Source organism: Oryzias latipes, chromosome 2 (assembly GCF_002234675.1).
Source record: "Oryzias latipes chromosome 2, ASM223467v1".
Taxonomy (NCBI): domain Eukaryota; kingdom Metazoa; phylum Chordata; class Actinopteri; order Beloniformes; family Adrianichthyidae; genus Oryzias; species Oryzias latipes.
The window spans coordinates 22712203-22729267 of NC_019860.2; the positions used below are offsets into that span (position 1 = coordinate 22712203).

The following is a 17065-nucleotide window of genomic DNA, read 5'->3' on the forward strand; positions in this document are numbered from 1 at the left end:
TAAGATTAAAAAAAAGCATAAAAAAACAAGTAGAAACTGCAATAATTAAATGTAATTTTGAGTGTCTGGTAATGAATAATAACATTAAAAAAAACATACAAAGAGTTTATCCAACATCTGAGAAAATGAAACCTAAGAGAAAAACAAAACTGATCTCATCTCCAATAAAATAATAAAATAATTATATGACTTCCAAGAAATCATTTAAAATGTGACCCAACCAACAAAGGATGCTTTGAATTTGTGCTTCTTCAGAGTTAGTCCCTTATTTTTCACTGGATTAGCAAAATTCACAGTTAACAGCTGACAAAACATAGATTGCAAACTTATTAGGGATAAAATAAATAAACAATATGTTACATTTTTAAGGTCTTACAGCTGTAATGAAGCAAGTCTTTCCAAGATTTGTGTGCAACAGATTTTTACCCAGCTGTGTAGTTTGCTTTACTCCATTTTTAACTGTATATTTACCAAAGACATCCCTAAATGCGGAGGGATTAGTGAGCGAAGATCCCAAGATGCATGGATGAACACGGATTCTGATCCGCTTAAACTAATTTTACTTCCCTGTAAACAAAAAAACTTCAAACTTTTATCGATTTGGTCCCCTAAAACTCAGCAATACAGTAAATTAAGAGGCTCTGGAATGTGAAAAAGATGGAAAATAAACATGTTTCAAAGCAGAAAGACACAAATAAGATGCTTTCATTTTCTAAAGTAAGACGTAGCTCCTGAGTCCCGCTGTAGCAGCAAATGAAAAGATAAAAAAAAAGATAACTTGTGACTATAAACGCAGGAGTTTGTAGTAGTAAAAGTCCACAGGTTTTTTAGCAAATTGCCAATAGGGCGTCCATAAAGAAAGCAGCTTCAAATGTGCAGAATGATTCAGTCCTAGAAAGTAAAACAAACAACAGGTTGTCTTAAACCGATCACCTGCAAAACGAGTGTCTAAATAAGCATTTATCGGTGGCGTTCAGTTCTTAAAGGCGCCGCAGCGGCTGGCTTTGGTGACGAACTCCTTGAGCATCGCTCCATCCACGTGCCAGAACGCCGTGGTCTGAGTCACCTCAGTGAGATGGTTCAGACAGAACCTGAAGCAGAACTCTTCAAGGTCCTGGAGAAACGCAGAAAAACTACAATTATTACATCAATGATTCAGCCAGAGATGAGAGATTTTTATCTTTTTACAAAGTAAAGCGGCAAAAATACTAACAGCTGTTAGGAATCCAAGGCAGCTGACATTTAGGTATAGTTCTGTATTTCTCCGCTAGATGCCACTATAATCATTCAAATGAAGGAATGTGGAGAGAAAAATAGATTCACTGCATTTGTGTGTGCTTATTTCTTCATTTGTATGGAAATTTTTTATGTAGCATTATTCAAAATAAAAGTCAAAACCAGAAATGCTTTTTCATTTTCAAAATAAAGCTGCATTTTTTGACTCAAAATTAAAAAGAAAAAGCGATCCGCCAAAATGCTTTTTCTTTTTCTTTTTCTTCTTCAATACCGCTTATTCTGTCACTTAAAGTGATAAAGAAAATGGTATTTGATATTTCATTTTCAAAAAGTTCTCTGGTAAATGTGGAGCAAAATTCAATTAGAAATAACTAATTTGACTATTAAAATAGATTAACAGAAACACTTTTTCATTTTCACAATGTAACTGCATCAAATGACTCAAAAGTAAAATTAAATGTTAGTCCTTTAAAATGCTTTTTCATTTCCTTCTTCAACATCGCTCATTCTGGGACATCACTGAAGCAAAAATGCAAAGAGGGGATTGAATTTCATTGCATTGTAATTTGTAGCTTGTCAGCATGTTTGTTTGTCGCTTGAGATTTTTGTGTAGCTTTGGATTTTTGTGTAGCTTTGGATTTTTGTGTAACTTTGGATTTTTGTGTAACTTTGGATTTTTGTGTAACCTTAGATTTGTGTGTCGCTTTAGATTTGTGTGTCGCTTTAGATTTGTGTGTCGCTTTAGATTTGTGTGTCGCTTTAGATTTGTGTGTCGCTTTAGATTTGTGTGTCGCTTTAGATTTGTGTGTCGCTTTAGATTTGTGTGTCGCTTTAGATTTGTGTGTCGCTTTAGATTTGTGTGTTGCTTTAGATTTGTGTGTAGCTTTGGATTTGTGTGTAGCTTTAGATTTGTGTGTAGCTTTAGATTTGTGTGTAGCTTTAGATTTGTGTGTCCCTTTAGATTTGTGTGTAGCTTTGGATTTGTGTGTAGCTTTGGATTTGTGTGTAGCTTTAGATTTGTGTGTAGCTTTGGATTTGTGTGTAGCTTTAGATTTGTGTGTAGCTTTAAATTTGTGTGTAGCTTTAGATTTGTGTGTAGCTTTAGATTTGTGTCTAGCTTTAGATTTGTGTGTAGCTTTAAATTTGTGTGTAGCTTTAGATTTGTGTGTAGCTTTAGATTTGTGTGTAGCTTTAGATTTGTGTGTAGCTTTAGATTTGTGTGTAGCTTTAGATTTGTGTGTAGCTTTAGATTTGTGTGTAGCTTTAGATTTGTGTGTAGCTTTGGATTTGTGTGTGTGCCTAATTCCTGATTTGTAACTTTTGTGTGAACTATTTTTTTTTAATTCTCTCTCATAAATTTATGACATTTTTCTTGATAATTCATGACTTGTTTTCTTGTTAATCTTTGGATTTTTTCCCTTTATAAATTTGTGACTTTTCTCATAAATGTATGTGTTAAAGTCGTAAATTTACCACTTTATTCTCGTAATTTAATAGCTTTAATTTTTGGTTTATTTATTAATATAGTTATTTTCGGGGGAGGATCTCCGGTTTGGAGCCGGTCACCTCCGTTTGTCAGGGACTGGAAGCGCTAAAAGTTTCAGTCGGTGTCGGTCCGTTTGGCTGCTGTGGGTCACTCTTGTCTGGACCTAGTGAAGTAAACGGCGCCCGGGTCTGGTTTCTGACCTCTGCGTCGTATCGAATGGCGGCAGACAGAAGCGTGAAGGCGTTCTCCACGGTGATTCCCCTCTTGATGATCTGCTGGCACAGGCGCCTGAGGCGGTTCTCACAGTACGAGGTGGCCAGATCCAACAAGCCTGCGGAGAACAAAACACTTCCTGAAGCGCTGAAGAACTAGACACCGCCGCACAGTGAAAAGGCCCGCTGACCGATGGCGTCTTCAGCTGGGAGGTCCACGGCGTCTGTGTACAGGAACTGCAGGAAGGATTTGTAGACGGGGTAGGAGAACTGGCTGATTTCAATCACGTCCTGCTGGTCCTCCGTCCAGTGGGAGCGAAACATGGAGCGGAAATGCTCGCACCTACACCAACAGACGGTTTTTTACTAACTCTTGAAAGCTCACTTTTTCTGTCACACACGGTCAATATCTTGCTAACAACATTAGCTACTAAACCCAAAACATGGCAGCAGCTTTTATCACAATCAGTCCGGCGGGGAAAAAAACTGGACATTTGAATGACTTTTTTGAATTATTTACAGAAAAGTCCAACAAGAATTTAAAGAAAAGCAACAAAAGATTGATTTCATTTATGAAACTGGATGCTAGTGAACACCTAAATCTATTCAAATATAAATGCGCTTACAGGAACACGCTTTCCTGAGAGTCACCTGATCTTCAGCAGCGCCTTGTGAACGTGGATGAATTTCCCTCCAACCATGAACTTCAAGTCGGCCGTTTCCGGACTGTCGAACTCCTTCCTCAGCGCCTCTGTGACCGACACGAAGTCGTCGTTTTCTAGGATGTAAGAAAAAGAAGAAAAACATACGTTGACACAAACATGCCGTTCATCTGTGGAGACGGGCGTCGGCTTTGCCCTCACCCGTGGACAGCAGGCGCCACGTGACGGCGGGCGTGGCGAAGCAGGCGAAGACGTCGTCGGTGCTGCTGAAGTGGGTGCGGTGGGGTAAGGCTATGCACTGGCCGCGACACTGACCCCACATGTAGACCTGGAAGAGAGCCCGCCGCTTTCAAACCTGCACACACGGCCAGCGCGTCTTTGACCGCTGAAGTACCTCGCCGGTTCGGGTCTTCGCCGCTGAAATGTGCGTGGAGTGGCACGCTGCGACCTCCACAACCCTGCAGGGTAAAACACGGCTAAGGGTTCAGACCTTCACGGCCGGGAGGACGCGCGGACAGGAAACGGGAAGTACCTCTCTTTGTCAGCCATGATCCGCACAGGACTCAGATGGTTGCTCTTGTTGCCCGTTCCCAGTTGACCGAAGGTGTTTGCCCCCCAGGCGTAAAGCGCCCCTTCATCTGTCAGTGCCAGGCAGTGTCCATATCCTGCTACAATCTGGAAAGCAGAGCAGAAGATAATATAGTCTCTAACCTCTATCATTTGACAAAAACTGGAAGCAAAAGAGAGAAAAAACATTTTTGGCTTTTGCAGAATTGACATTTTACAGCTTTTTGATGCTTATTTAAGCCAAACAAAGCTTTAAACTCTCCAAAGCGTTCTGTTCCTTAAGGAGTTGGTTAGTTTAGCAAACAGTCAAACCATCCAGTTAGGAAAAATTTATAATTTCCCCCAAAAAGTCAGAATTTTTCTTTTAATCGTTCATCGTTTCTGGAAAATGTTATAAAAATTGAGAGAAAGAAAGTTCATTTTCAATAAACATTTCTTGTGTTTTTACAAAATTCTATGTTTCGGTCCATTTTTATATGATACTGGTTTGATCTTGTCCGTATTTTCTGAACTCCTGATGTTCATTTTGAGCTTTAGATTATTACAATTTTTTAGGGTTTAGGGTTAAGGGTTAAAGGTTTAAGGTTTAGGGTTTAGGGTAAAAGGTTTAGGGTTAAGGTTTTAGGGTCAAGTGTTTAGGGTTAAGGTTTAGGGTTTAGGGTAAAAGGTTTAGGGTTAAGGGTTAAAGGTTTAAGGTTTAAGGTTTAAGGTTTAAGGTTTAAGGTTTAGGGTAAAAGGTTTAGGGTTAAGGGTTAAGGTTTTAGGGTTTAGGGTTTAGGGTAAAAGGTTTAGGGTTTAGGATTAAGGGTTTAGGGTTAAGGGTTAAGGGTTAAAAGTTTAAGGCTTAAGGTTTAAGGTTTAGGGTAAAAGGTTTAGGGTTTAGGGTTAAGGTTTTAGGGTCAAGTGTTTAGGGTTAAGGGTTTAGGGTTTAGGGTAAAAGGTTTAGGGTTAAGGGTTAAGGTTTAGGGTTAAATCATTTGGAGCTTAAACTACATCCTAATCACAACTATCATTTAAAAATGTACAAACTTGGTGAAGCTTTTATTATTTTTAAAACATTGTTGATTGTGTTTGCCTTCGGAAGAACTTTTAACATCTTAGCTTCTCCTTTTTCCACCATTTTAACTATATATAATGATGTTTATCAAGCTTCCACGGATTTTAAATGGCGCCTCACCCGCTGAACGCACAACCCTTGGAAAGCAGCGAGTCGGCTCGGAGACGGCTGGTTTCCGTTGTTCCCGATGCCGAGCTGTCCGTTTCCGTTGTATCCCCACGCGTAAACCTGAAAACGGGGTGGGGGGGTGGGGGTGGGGGGGGGGGGCACGACGACGACAACAACAACGCTTTACCTTCATGTTTGTGTTGAACTGCACTGAAGTGGGTTACAGGAAGAAGGAGGGAGGGGTCTGGACCTCTCCGCTGTTAACCAGAGCCATGGAGGAGGTCTGACCACACGTGATGTCCACGGCCAGCTTTCCCTGCAGGCCGCCGGTGATTCTCCTTGGATACGGCTGGTTGGCGGTGGATCCTGAACCAACCTGGCCGCAGTTGTTGTAACCCCAGGCAAACACCTGGAGGGGAAAGAGGGGAGGGGTTTAGTCTAAGGTGATCATTCTGTTTCTAAAAATTATTCTGCGTGGGGAAAAAATATCGTATGTGAAGATGAATCAAAAAAAAAAAAGGAGATTCCAATGTACACTTTATGTTTGGCTTTGTGAGAATTTAAATGATTAAAAACATTGAATAATTTGGCTGAAAATCTTTTTGTAATTAAAAAAAAACAGTTTTAATGTATTTTATTTGAACTCTTCCTAACGTATTTTGACTGCAATAAAACTTTTTGGCTTTAAAGAAGAATTGTTACCACATTTGGATCGTTCCGTTGTTTTTTTTCTTCCGTTCTACGCAGCTAAAAGAAAAGATTTATCCTCAATTGATCAAAATCTTATACAGTTAAATTGAATCAAACTTTAAAATATCTGTCTCAACAAATACCTCTGCAGCCAAGTTCAAATCCTTCAAAATAGATTAGAATTTTTATTTGTTTAAAGATAAACTCTTTAGTTATTTGTTTTGTACTTAGAAGTAGTTAAAAAGTCATTTTGATTGATTTATATTGTCCTTTTATTATGATGACGATTATTATTACTGTTAATAATATCTCAAACTTATTAATTAATAATGTTGTCTTTTACTTTACACATTATTTGCTAAAATCAGAAGCGCTTTTTGGTTAAATGTATTTATTTTTCTAGTACTTTAATCAGTTTCAGAGTCATTTTTAATCTCCATCTTTTCATTTATTCATTCTACATTTGATTCCTGTTATAAATGTTTTTTAGAGAATTTTCCCCGTCTAAATCTTTATTTTGATAAGAAATCTCTGGATTTTTATTCAATGAACTCACAAATGCATGTATTACATGAAGGAAGTAAGCATGAATCATACAATATTATTGATATCATTTATGTAGACATAAAATGAGTCAAAAAGCATTATAATTATTCAATTAATCCACTTCAAGTGTGATTCGAAACAGAAATGTATGGAAAGAAATGAGTGCTTTATATTTTACTGGGATGTATTTATAAGTGATACACGTGTTTCTTCACAAGCTCTTATTGAACATCTAATAGTGTGATTAGATTATTAAGGAAAACATTCAATAACTTAAATGATTATTTTTATTGTATGTATTAAAATTTTGTTTTTTTCTGCTTCTAAAAATATGCAGTAAAAAAATCTGTAATAAGCTGGATTTACCGTCATTCCTATTTTTGACCTTTTTCTTGTATAAAAGTGTACAGACTTGATTGGAAATGCATTTTTTTGAAGAATTCCACCTTAAATTTTCTGACAAAACATTCAAATCGGTACCTCTCCGTCCTCCATGAGCGCCATGGAGTGATGGGAGCCGCACGCCACCTTTGTGACCTTCTTGTCCTGCAGGTGACCGCTGATCAGAACGGGAGACAGTTCCTGGTTTGTCGTCCCGTTGCCCAGCTGGCTGTAGCCGTTGTGCCCCCACGCAAACAGCTGACCATCTGGACAACAGCAGGGGTCATTTAAGAGCCTCGACTCGTGTCTTTATCAAACTCCTGCTCAACCTTAGATCCCGTTGGTGGATCTCCTGCCTAACCAAAATGGTAAAATAATATCATGAAAACTTCAGAGGTCTTGGAAAAGAGCCTTGGGGTACTCCACATTTAATAAATTCACTGATGTGTCCCATATGTAACCCCTTTTCTTCAGGAAAACAATCAGACCCAAAAGTTTCCTGGAGATGATGGTTTTCCCAGACTGTCTAGGTGTATTTTTATGAACTGAAGGCTGCACTGCGACACACAAATAATGTTTTTAAACTACAGACAACTGTTGTGCAGAATTAAATTGTGTTAGAAAATGTGTTAGTTTGTGCAAAATAAGTTTTTTTAATAGCTTGTAAATCAGAGTGAAGGATTGTGAACCTTAAATTTCTGTTTTTACATTAAAATTGGCAGAAAATCTTGGGGTTTTTTTTGGTCTCGAGAAAAAGACAATAAAAGAAATCTATGTAGGTGTGTTGTTTTTTGTTTTTTTTTTCGATCATGTGGAATTAAAAAATCTAAGCAAAAGTTTTGGGCACGCGTAGAATATTTACAGTTGAAATCATGAGCGTGATAACCTACTTTCAGCAGCCAGCAGGACGTGGGGACCGCTGCCGTAACTCAGGCTGACGACCTTCTTTCCTTGCAGGAAGTTCAGTTTCTTTGGTACAATAGTGCTGCAATAGTCGCCGGTGCCGAGGCAGCCGTTGGAGTTCAACCCAAACGCAAACACCTGAAAAGAAACAAGCATCTTTACAGTGACATTGATGAGGTTTTTTGGGACTTTTGGAGTGTTTTGTATCCGTTTTCTTTTTCTTTATGCTGCAGTGGGAGGTTCTGTCTCTTTTTCTTCCCCTCCTATATTTCTGTGCAGATTGGAGCCCCTGATTGGCTGAGGACATCCAGCTCTGGTTTAAATACTGCCACATCATCTGTTGCAGAGCTTTAATTTGTTGGATATTGTTAGAGGCTTTGGTTATTTTGGTCTTATAGTTTGGTTATTTTTGTGTAGTTTTGGGTTTTTCTGTAAATAAATCGCCGGTTTAGGGTTTGTTTGTGAGAGTTTTTCAGTCGTTGGGGTATTTAACTTGTTCCTTTTACAAGCCCCAACACAAGAGAGGGAGGGATGTAACCCAAGATCCAAATAAAACCGACTAAACATCTGCCTAAAAACTGTCAACACACAACACACATGTCATCACGTCCTTAAACAACTTGTGTAGTTTCAAAACTAAGCTCTAAGTACAAAAGAAATGAATATATTCATTTCCTGTTTTCCATCTCTAAAGTTCATTTAAGTCTCTCCATTTACAGACACATAACGCTATGCAGTAGTTGGAGGTTGGTGCCTTGCTCAGAGGCATTTTTGCCCCTCAGTCAGGGTCAATGTGGTTACAATAGCAGTCCTCATGAGGGAGTGACAAGCTTCCGGTTCTTCTGCAAACACAGCCGCTCACCTCGTTTCCATGGGAAACGTAAACGGCCTCGTTTGCAGAGGTTCCGAACACGCAGGCCTGCCGAACCGACGCCCGATCCTCGCTGCTCAGCAGCGAGAACAGAGGCCATTTACTGACGTCCACCATGGCTCCTGCTCCAAAATCCTTTACTGCTTGATGGTGAGGAGGAGGAGGAGTCAAGGATGAAGGGGGGGAGACGGGTGGAACGAGGGGGGAGGAAGGGACGTCTGGAGGAGGAGATGCCGGTGGAGGAGGAGAAGAAGAAGAAGCATCCCTGATGACACTTCAGACAAGAGGAAGGAGAGATGGTTAAAGATCTAAGGACATGATGAGCGGAGAGAGTTTCCTAAAAGCATCAAAGCGAAACGTTAAAGCAACAAAAACTGAATATCTATACTCTTTTTCTCCTGACAGACGAAAAATCCAATCAAGAAAGTGAAGCAACAAAGCTGAAGCGTATGTGGGAAGGTAACAACTAAAAGGAAATACGTATTTGGTGATTTCTACATTTCTAAATTAAAAAATAAATAAAAAAACGACATGGAATTTAGGTTTTACTCAAATTTTGAGAATTTATTTTAGAAAAATATATAAATGTATATTTTATATGGTACACATAATGTTTTTTTTTTCTCTAGCTTAACAGTTTTTCTGTATTTCAAGTAAATATATCTTTGCAGGAAAAACACATAAATTACACATTTATGTTTAGAAAACAGGCATTAATGCAAACAAACTTGTACTTGTTTTCCAAAGTTACTTTGGTTTTTAGGGTCAACTTATAAATCAACTCGAAACAATAAAATTAACAAAACTAAAATAAATTGAAAAAATTTTAAATAATTACAGAAATTACTGTTTATACTGGCTAAATGTTTATGAACAGAAACAAACTTTGTTTTAGATTTTCAAATAAAGTAAAAGTTCATATTAATGCTCCTTATCGTTTTAAATAAAAATATGAAGAGAACATTTTCTCTTTTATAATCTAAATAGAAATCTGAGGAGGATGTGTTAAAAAAAATACAAAAATATTAATTCTCAATTTAAGATTAAGTCTCCCGCCCGCAAAAATACACAAACTTTAGTGTAATTACAATAAAACTGCGACATTAAATTTAAGATCTGTCTATTTAACGAAAAGTAGGGGAAAAAACAAAAATCTGGACAAGAAAATGTTGGCAGTTAAGCAAGTGGACAAGACAAGTCACACAAGGCAAGCCAACTGAAAAAATTAAAAGCTAGCTCAGCTGAGCGTTAGGCTCTTCCCTACCTAAAACATCGCTCCATAACAAGGACTAGACTGTGAATAGACATAAAAAGAGCGCCAAAATTATATGACAGTAAAAAATCTAAGCAATAGTCAATCAAAATACTAAAAAAGGTCGTAATTTTACCCAAGTTAACTTGTTTCGCCCGGTGTTGTCATTTCCCTTGTCGATCTGCGGCTGCGCAGAGGACAAACGTTGCTTCTTTGTCTGCAGTTTTCACGCAGAGGCGTGTCGTCGTTGATGCGACACTGCCCCCTGCTGTAAATTAGCTAGATTACAGCCATCCCCGTTCTAATTGACGTTTTATTGGAGCCCGTCGCTCAGATTTTCAGGAAAGTAGAGCCTCTAATTTTTCAATAAACATGTTATCATAAAAGCAATTTCAGGACAAAAGTGCACAGCTGTACATCTTCCATCAGGTGGTATGAAGCATTAATTCTGCAATGAATCGAAATGGCCAAAATGTTATTTTACCTGTAAAATACTGTTTTTGTTTTTTAGAAATACATTTTCTTGTATGTGCATTAAAATGTGGAATATTTTCTTATGAAATTTTTTCATCTCATTTTCTTTTATATTTTTCACGTGTTTTGTGCAATAGACATTCAAGCTGTGTTAGTTAAAATGTGTTTTTTCAGCATGTAAACTAACACCTTCCACTTAAAAATGAACCTGTTCTCATGCAAATGAATGTGTGTTTATATGAACATTTATGTGTTCTTTGTGTAGAATAGAAAAAGAAAAAACATATGGATTTTGCAACTGCCGGTTGCACTAAATGTGGATCTGAGTTTGACAAAAGGGAAGTTTCAGTTCCATTACCCTCCTTTTGAAGGCTTTTTATAAAAAATTGTTGACTTACAATAAAAACTAAACATGAACTCACGATTATGGAAAATATCTCTCAGATGAACCATCAATAATACGGAAGAAGAGGAATTTAGACAGAAGAAAGGTGTGTGAGCCCCATTAAAGTAAAACAATATGTCTATATTTTTAAATAGTTTGTGTATAATGAAAAGGGATGGTTTCTGCTTGATCATCAGCTCTGAAAATCACAAATTTCTCATTTTTAAATCCTCCAACATCATGAAAGCTGAATCTGGAAGTTTTGGATGAATAAAAACGTAATCGAGGCTGTTTAACCATTGGCATTTTGAAAAGTAAGCTGATGAAAAAAACTTTGATATGAAAATTTGATATATAGTTAATTTGGCTGAAAAAACACATTAAATTGTAAAATTTGAGAGCGCAAAAATATTTGTAACCAAATGTTTTGTAAAAGTAACAATAATAATAATAAAAAAAAACTATTTTAAAGCCAAATTTTTTTTAAAAAGGACTTTTTCACAACTTTTTAAACGTTTTTTCTTTTAAGTTTACACACTGATGAAGCTTCAGATCACTACCTGCAGTTCTCCATCCTGACCAGTAGGTGGAGTAAAGCCACATCATTTTGAAGCTTATTCTGGCTCCGAAATAACATTTCTTGTATGCAGCACATGTCATCATTGTTTTTGTTTTGTTTTTTTTTACCTGCAGATCAGCAGTTTCAATGCAAGAATGTCCCTCAATTCATAAATCTGAATCTCAGAAGGAAGTATTTCCTCCGTGTGTCAAATTTTAAATCAATATTATTTACTTACCGGAGAGAGTAACTGATGGTTTTTCGACGTATTTCTTTATTGTTTTCTCCCCGCCTTGCGGCGGCGCCTTCCTGCAAATGTTCCCAATGTACTGAAGCAGCTTTGATGTTCTGCCCTGAGATGGCAGTTATGCGGTGCTGCAGTCTCCATGCATCAAAGTTGAGCATGATGGGGGGAATGGAAAGGATGTTTTATGGGTTCTAGTTCTTTTTCTTGTTTTCCTTTCACGTTTTCCATCCATCCGACCTGCTATTATTAATTCTGATTAACTAAACACCCCTGCATTGCATACCAAGAGGGGCAGAAATGGAGGTTAAACAACAGTTTAAAGACATTCTTTATACCCAGTTCTTACAGAATGGAACTCATGGGTCCAGATGCTTCTTCTCTCAAATTTATTTAAATAATGTTTTCCCAGAAAGTTTTTGAGCAAAATAACACATAAAAGTGCAATAAAGTTAGAGTTAAAGGGGTTTAAAAACTGCCCAAATCCTTTAACCCTTGTGCTATCTTAGATGACCCCACCCTTGCATTGACGTGTTCTCCCTACCAGGACAAAGGTGGATAAAGGTGGAAAGATTCCATGTAATCCATGGACACCAGTGAAGATCACAAATCATTGAAGAAAAAAGGTTCAGAGCACTGTCTAGTGGGTCTAGATGACCCAACTCCCAATGTTAAAGTGCTTAGGATAGTACAAGGGTTAACAGAATGTTTCCTCTCAAGTTTTAGCTCAGGTCTCAAGTCAGATTTCTCAAAGGAACTCCAAAGTCAAGTCTTTAGTCGGGTGTCGAGTCAATTCTTAAATCAAGTATCAAGTCAGATCTCAGTTCAAGTCTCAATTCAAGTCTCAACCCAAGTCTTAAATCAAGTCCAAAATCAGGTCAAGCCTCAAATCAAGTCTCAAGTCAAGTCTCAACTCAAGTTTCAAGTCAAGTCTCAATTCAGGTTCTAAATCAGGTCTCAAGTCAAGTCCCAAATCAAGTCACAAGTCAAGTCCCAAATCAAGTCTCAAATCAATTCCAGAATCAGATCTCAAATCAGGTCCCAAATCAAGTCCAAAATCGAGTCTCAAATCAAGTCCCAAATCAGGTCTCAAGTCAAGTCCAGAATCAGGTCTCAAGTCAAGTCCAAAATCAGGTCTCAAGTCAAGTCCCAAATGTGGTCTCAAGTCAAGTCCCAAATCAGGTCTCAAGTCAAGTCCCAAATGTGGTCTCAAGTCAAGTTCTAAATCAGGTCTCAAGTTAAGTCCCAAATGTGGTCTCAAGTTAAGTCCCAAATGTGGTCTCACGTCAAGTCCCAAATCAGGTCTCAAGTCAAGTCCCAAATGTGGTCTCAAGTCAAGTCCCAAATCAGGTCTCAAGTCAAGTCCCAAATGTGGTCTCAAGTCAAGTCCCAAATCAGGTCTCAAGTCAAGTCCCAAATGTGGTCTCAAGTCAAGTCCCAAATCAGGTCTCAAGTCAAGTCCCAAATGTGGTCTCAAGTCAAGTTCTAAATCAGGTCTCAAGTTAAGTCCCAAATGTGGTCTCAAGTCAAGTCCCAAATGTGGTCTCACGTCAAGTCCCAAATCAAGTCTCAAGTCAAGTCCAGAATCAGGTCTCAAGTCAAGTCTCAAATCAAGTCCAGAATCAGGTCTCAAGTCAAGTCCCAAATGTGGTCTCAAGTCAAGTCCCAAATCAAGTCTCAAGTCAAGTCCAGAATCAGGTCTCAAGTCAAGTCTCAAATCAAGTCCCAAATCAGGTCTCAAGTCAAGTCCCAAATGTGGTCTCAAGTCAAGTCCCAAATCAAGTCTCAAGTCAAGTCCAGAATCAGGTCTCAAGTCAAGTCTCAAATCTAGTCCCAAATCAGGTCTCAAGTCAAGTCCCAAATGTGGTCCAAGTCAAGTCCAGAATCAGGTCTCAAGTCAAGTCTCAAATCAAGTCCCAAATCAGGTCTCAAGTCAAGTCTCAAATCAAGTTTCGAGTCAAGTTCAATGCCAAGTCTCAGGCCAAGTCCAATGTCCAAGTCAGGTAGGTCCTGGGTGAGGTCTGACCCCCCCCCCCCCCCCCACACACACACGATTTGGAAAAACAGAATTTGAGTTGGTTGGTAACATTCATAAAGGGACAGATGTTCCTTTGGTTGCCATGAATTAATTAAAAACACGTTTTTATCATTTTTTTATTTGTCATCAATGAAGTCTCTGATAATGAATGAGCTCGTGTCATGATGGTAACTTGAAAAGTTGATTGTAGATTTAGATTAGTGCTAGTTTAGTTGTTGATCCAGCTGCACTGGCTCCCCATCCGTTTCAGAATGCATTTTAAAACCCTGGTTTTAACCCACACAGCTCTTAACAGCCAAGCACCGGTCTATAGAGAAGACCCTGTGCAGCCGTACCCCCCCCCCCCCCAGCAGGTCGCTGAGGTCATGTGACCAGGGTCTGCCGGTTGCTAAGAGAACCCGGTTGAAGACTAAAGGTGACAGAGCCTTTGCAGCAGTGGCTCCATCGCTCTGGAACTCCCTTCCCCTCTGCCTCAGATCCATAGAGACTTAAAGGTTTATTTGAAAAAGCAGCTAAAAACCAATCTTTTTAAAACTGCTTTTTCTTAATTCTTTTTATATCCTGTGTTTTATTATGTTTTATCATGTTTTCCTGTGTTTTACTGTGAAGCACTTTGTGGTTTTTATCTTGAAATGTGCTTTACAAATAAAGTTTATCATAATAATAATAATAATAATAATAATAATTATTATTATTATTATTATTATTATTATTAAAACCTTTGGGGTTATTCTGAGAACATGACAGCTAGCTGGTTCTTTGTTGTTCTTTATGATTCATGTTTATTACACAGTTACCGGTATAAAGCCCATTGAGACGACTGTTATTGTAAATATTGGGCTATAGAAATAAAATTGAATTGAATTCAGTTGAATTGGTTGAAATGCAAAGGAGTGGCTGGGTGTAGTAAACAGTGGCGGTTCTACCCTGAATTACTCCCCGGGCGAGACCCTCCTCTGGCGCCCCCCCCCCCCCCCCCCCCCCCCCCATAGAGTCACTTTGTCCATTTATTGTAACTGAAAATACAGTTAGGAAATATTTAATCAAACACAAATAATCTGAAATAAATATTATAAACTACAAATCACACTAATAACACACTAGAATAAATGTAACTGCAGCACGAAGAACAGAAAACACTAACTAAAACCTAACCTTTGTGGCCTTCCTTGATGCAAGCTTGTCAATAACGTCATCATATGAAATCTGCTCCCCCCCTGAATGATTGATACTAACAACAGCAGGTTAGTGAGTTGCTCCTGAGACATTGGTGATCTCAGGTATGACTTGATCAACTGGAGTTTTGAAAAGTTAACAGCAGCAGCAGCAGCAGCAGCAGCAGCATGCTACCGTCACACCTTATTTAACATTATGAACTAATATACAACAATAAAACACAACAAAAACTTTGTGTTACAGCAGAGCAGACAGACACACGAATCATAACTAATGTTACAAGTTAAGGCAGAGCAAACATTTAAGAATAAATATCTTAAAAAGGACGTTATTTGCAATATTTGGGCCTACTTCAGTTTTGGTCATGATAGACCAAACAAGAGATTTTTCCTCTGCAACATTGTTGTTGTTGTAGGGCAGGTAGCATTCGAATTTAGAAAACGTGCATCTAGCTATGCGATAATACCCTTTTCTTTGTCTCTTTTCTCCTCTTTTTCTTCTCTTTTCTTTCTAAATTGGGCACCAGCTTTGACCTTTTTTCTCCATATTTCAGATGTTTTTGCATTTAGCATAAATGTCCTGACATAGGTATCAAGTCTGTCGACTAAACCAACTGTCATCTAAGTGAAGATTTTTTTTGTTTTCCCATTTTTTATTTGGGCATTTCACACAAAAATAACCAAAAAAGCATGATTTTTTATACCTTTTTTATACCCGCAGCCCCCCCCCCCCCCCCCCACCCCCGTTCATCAAACATTTCCAGCAGGAGCGCGTGCAGCTGCACCCAGGGGCGCCAATTCGCTACATGGCGGAGCAATTTTTATTTTTATTTTTTCATCAAGCACTGAGCCGCGGCCCGCGACCGTTGCCCCCCTGGAAGAAGATCCAGCCAGGTTTGCGCATGCGTTTTGCGCTCCGTGCTCACCTCTCAGCCTGCATCCTTCACCCCGCGCCCCCTCCCTTCTCCTTCTCACACACATTTGCGTCTACTTCTCAAAGACAGGAGGGAGCGCAGCTGCGGGGCGGGGGCGCCGCCAGGTTTCAGGCTGTTACAAACTCTGTGATATAAGTAAACCAATAGTGGTGCATAAAGTATTTTACAAGAGCTGAGCCGCTGGCGCCGCCCCTCCGTCATTTTTCCGCCCCGGGCGATCGCCCGTATGGCCCGTGCCTAAAACCGCTACTGGTAGTAAAGGTGGATGAGGTTTTTGGGCGTGACTGAGGAGGTTCTGTGGATTCAGCACCCTGGACAGCGCCAGTGCGGTCAAAAATCCCAGCGCTGTCCAGGGTGGGGGGTCTCCACAGCTTGACATGCAAAAATGTGAGTGTTTTTTTTTTAAATAATTGTTTCTCTGAACGGATCTCCGTGATTTGTTTTAATGAAGTGGTGCAACAGGTACACGTGCCAGCAGAAAAACACCACAGTTAGCGATTTTGTTTTAACCAGAGTTTGGAGGCGCATCGAGTTCTGCAGGAGTGGAGGAACCTCCTCGAAAGCTGCAGGAGTTTGGTGGTGAGGGGGGGCGGGGGGGATTGCTCCTCTGCAGCATTCTCCTAAATCTTACAGACGGTGTGGCAGCCACGTGTCTGCACAAACTGGAAACTGTTTCCCTCAGTAGAACTGCAGCAAGCTGAGCAAGAGGACCGGAAAAAGACATTCCCTTCAGAATAAAAGCTTCTGCAGAAGCAGTACTGGTAGCACCTCGTTGAAGACGTTATTTGGTTTGCTTGTCTTTAAAAAATTGTAAAAGAAAGTAAATATTTCTTAATGAGTATGTTTTTATCCTTCGTGTTTATTTAAGTTGCCAAAAGTTTTAACCAAACGTTGCAACAAAAAAGCACACCAGATTAGTAAAAGAGAGCACAAAAAGAACCAACCCTTACATTATTTGCTTTTAATCACAAAAAACATCCAAATAGCCACCCTCCCACTACATCCCAAATTTAAAAATAACAGTTAAAACCATAAATATTTTTACAAAAAACAAAGATCAAATGTAAATTTAATAAAAATAACAATCCATTACAAAGGAAAAGTTCTATTTTAGTCTTTCACACCTAATATTTATGAATGCTTGAAAAAAATCAACAAATCATTCAATGTTGACACTTTTTCTTAAAGATTTGTAAAGTGAGTTCATACCCGAACTGTTTTTTCTCTTTAACAACTGTTTTATTTTGACGGGGACCAGCGGATTGCAGATCCTGTGCAGGTCTT

The 17065-nt window shown here is 38.8% G+C and overlaps 1 protein-coding gene across 2 annotated transcripts; it reads right to left on the reverse strand.

Moving 5' to 3' along the window:
* Positions 1-55: 55 nt before the first annotated feature.
* LOC101165789 (RCC1 and BTB domain-containing protein 1) lies at positions 56-10191 on the reverse strand. Of its 2 annotated transcripts, XM_023966197.1 has the most exons (14): positions 10108-10143; positions 9984-10013; positions 8711-8993; positions 7836-7986; positions 7045-7211; positions 5579-5737; positions 5341-5448; positions 4129-4271; positions 3991-4054; positions 3798-3924; positions 3586-3712; positions 3126-3277; positions 2923-3053; positions 56-1114 (listed from the first exon to the last, which is right to left on the reverse strand). In XM_023966197.1, exons 2-14 carry the CDS (start codon positions 9998-10000, stop codon positions 974-976), a joined length of 1770 nt encoding a protein of 589 aa, XP_023821965.1. In that variant the 5' UTR covers positions 10001-10013; positions 10108-10143; the 3' UTR covers positions 56-973. The 2 variants fall into 2 exon arrangements, with proteins under 2 accessions (XP_023821965.1, XP_023821969.1); XM_023966201.1 differs by lacking the exon at positions 9984-10013 and having other exon boundaries at positions 10108-10191.
* Positions 10192-17065: the final 6874 nt, after the last annotated feature.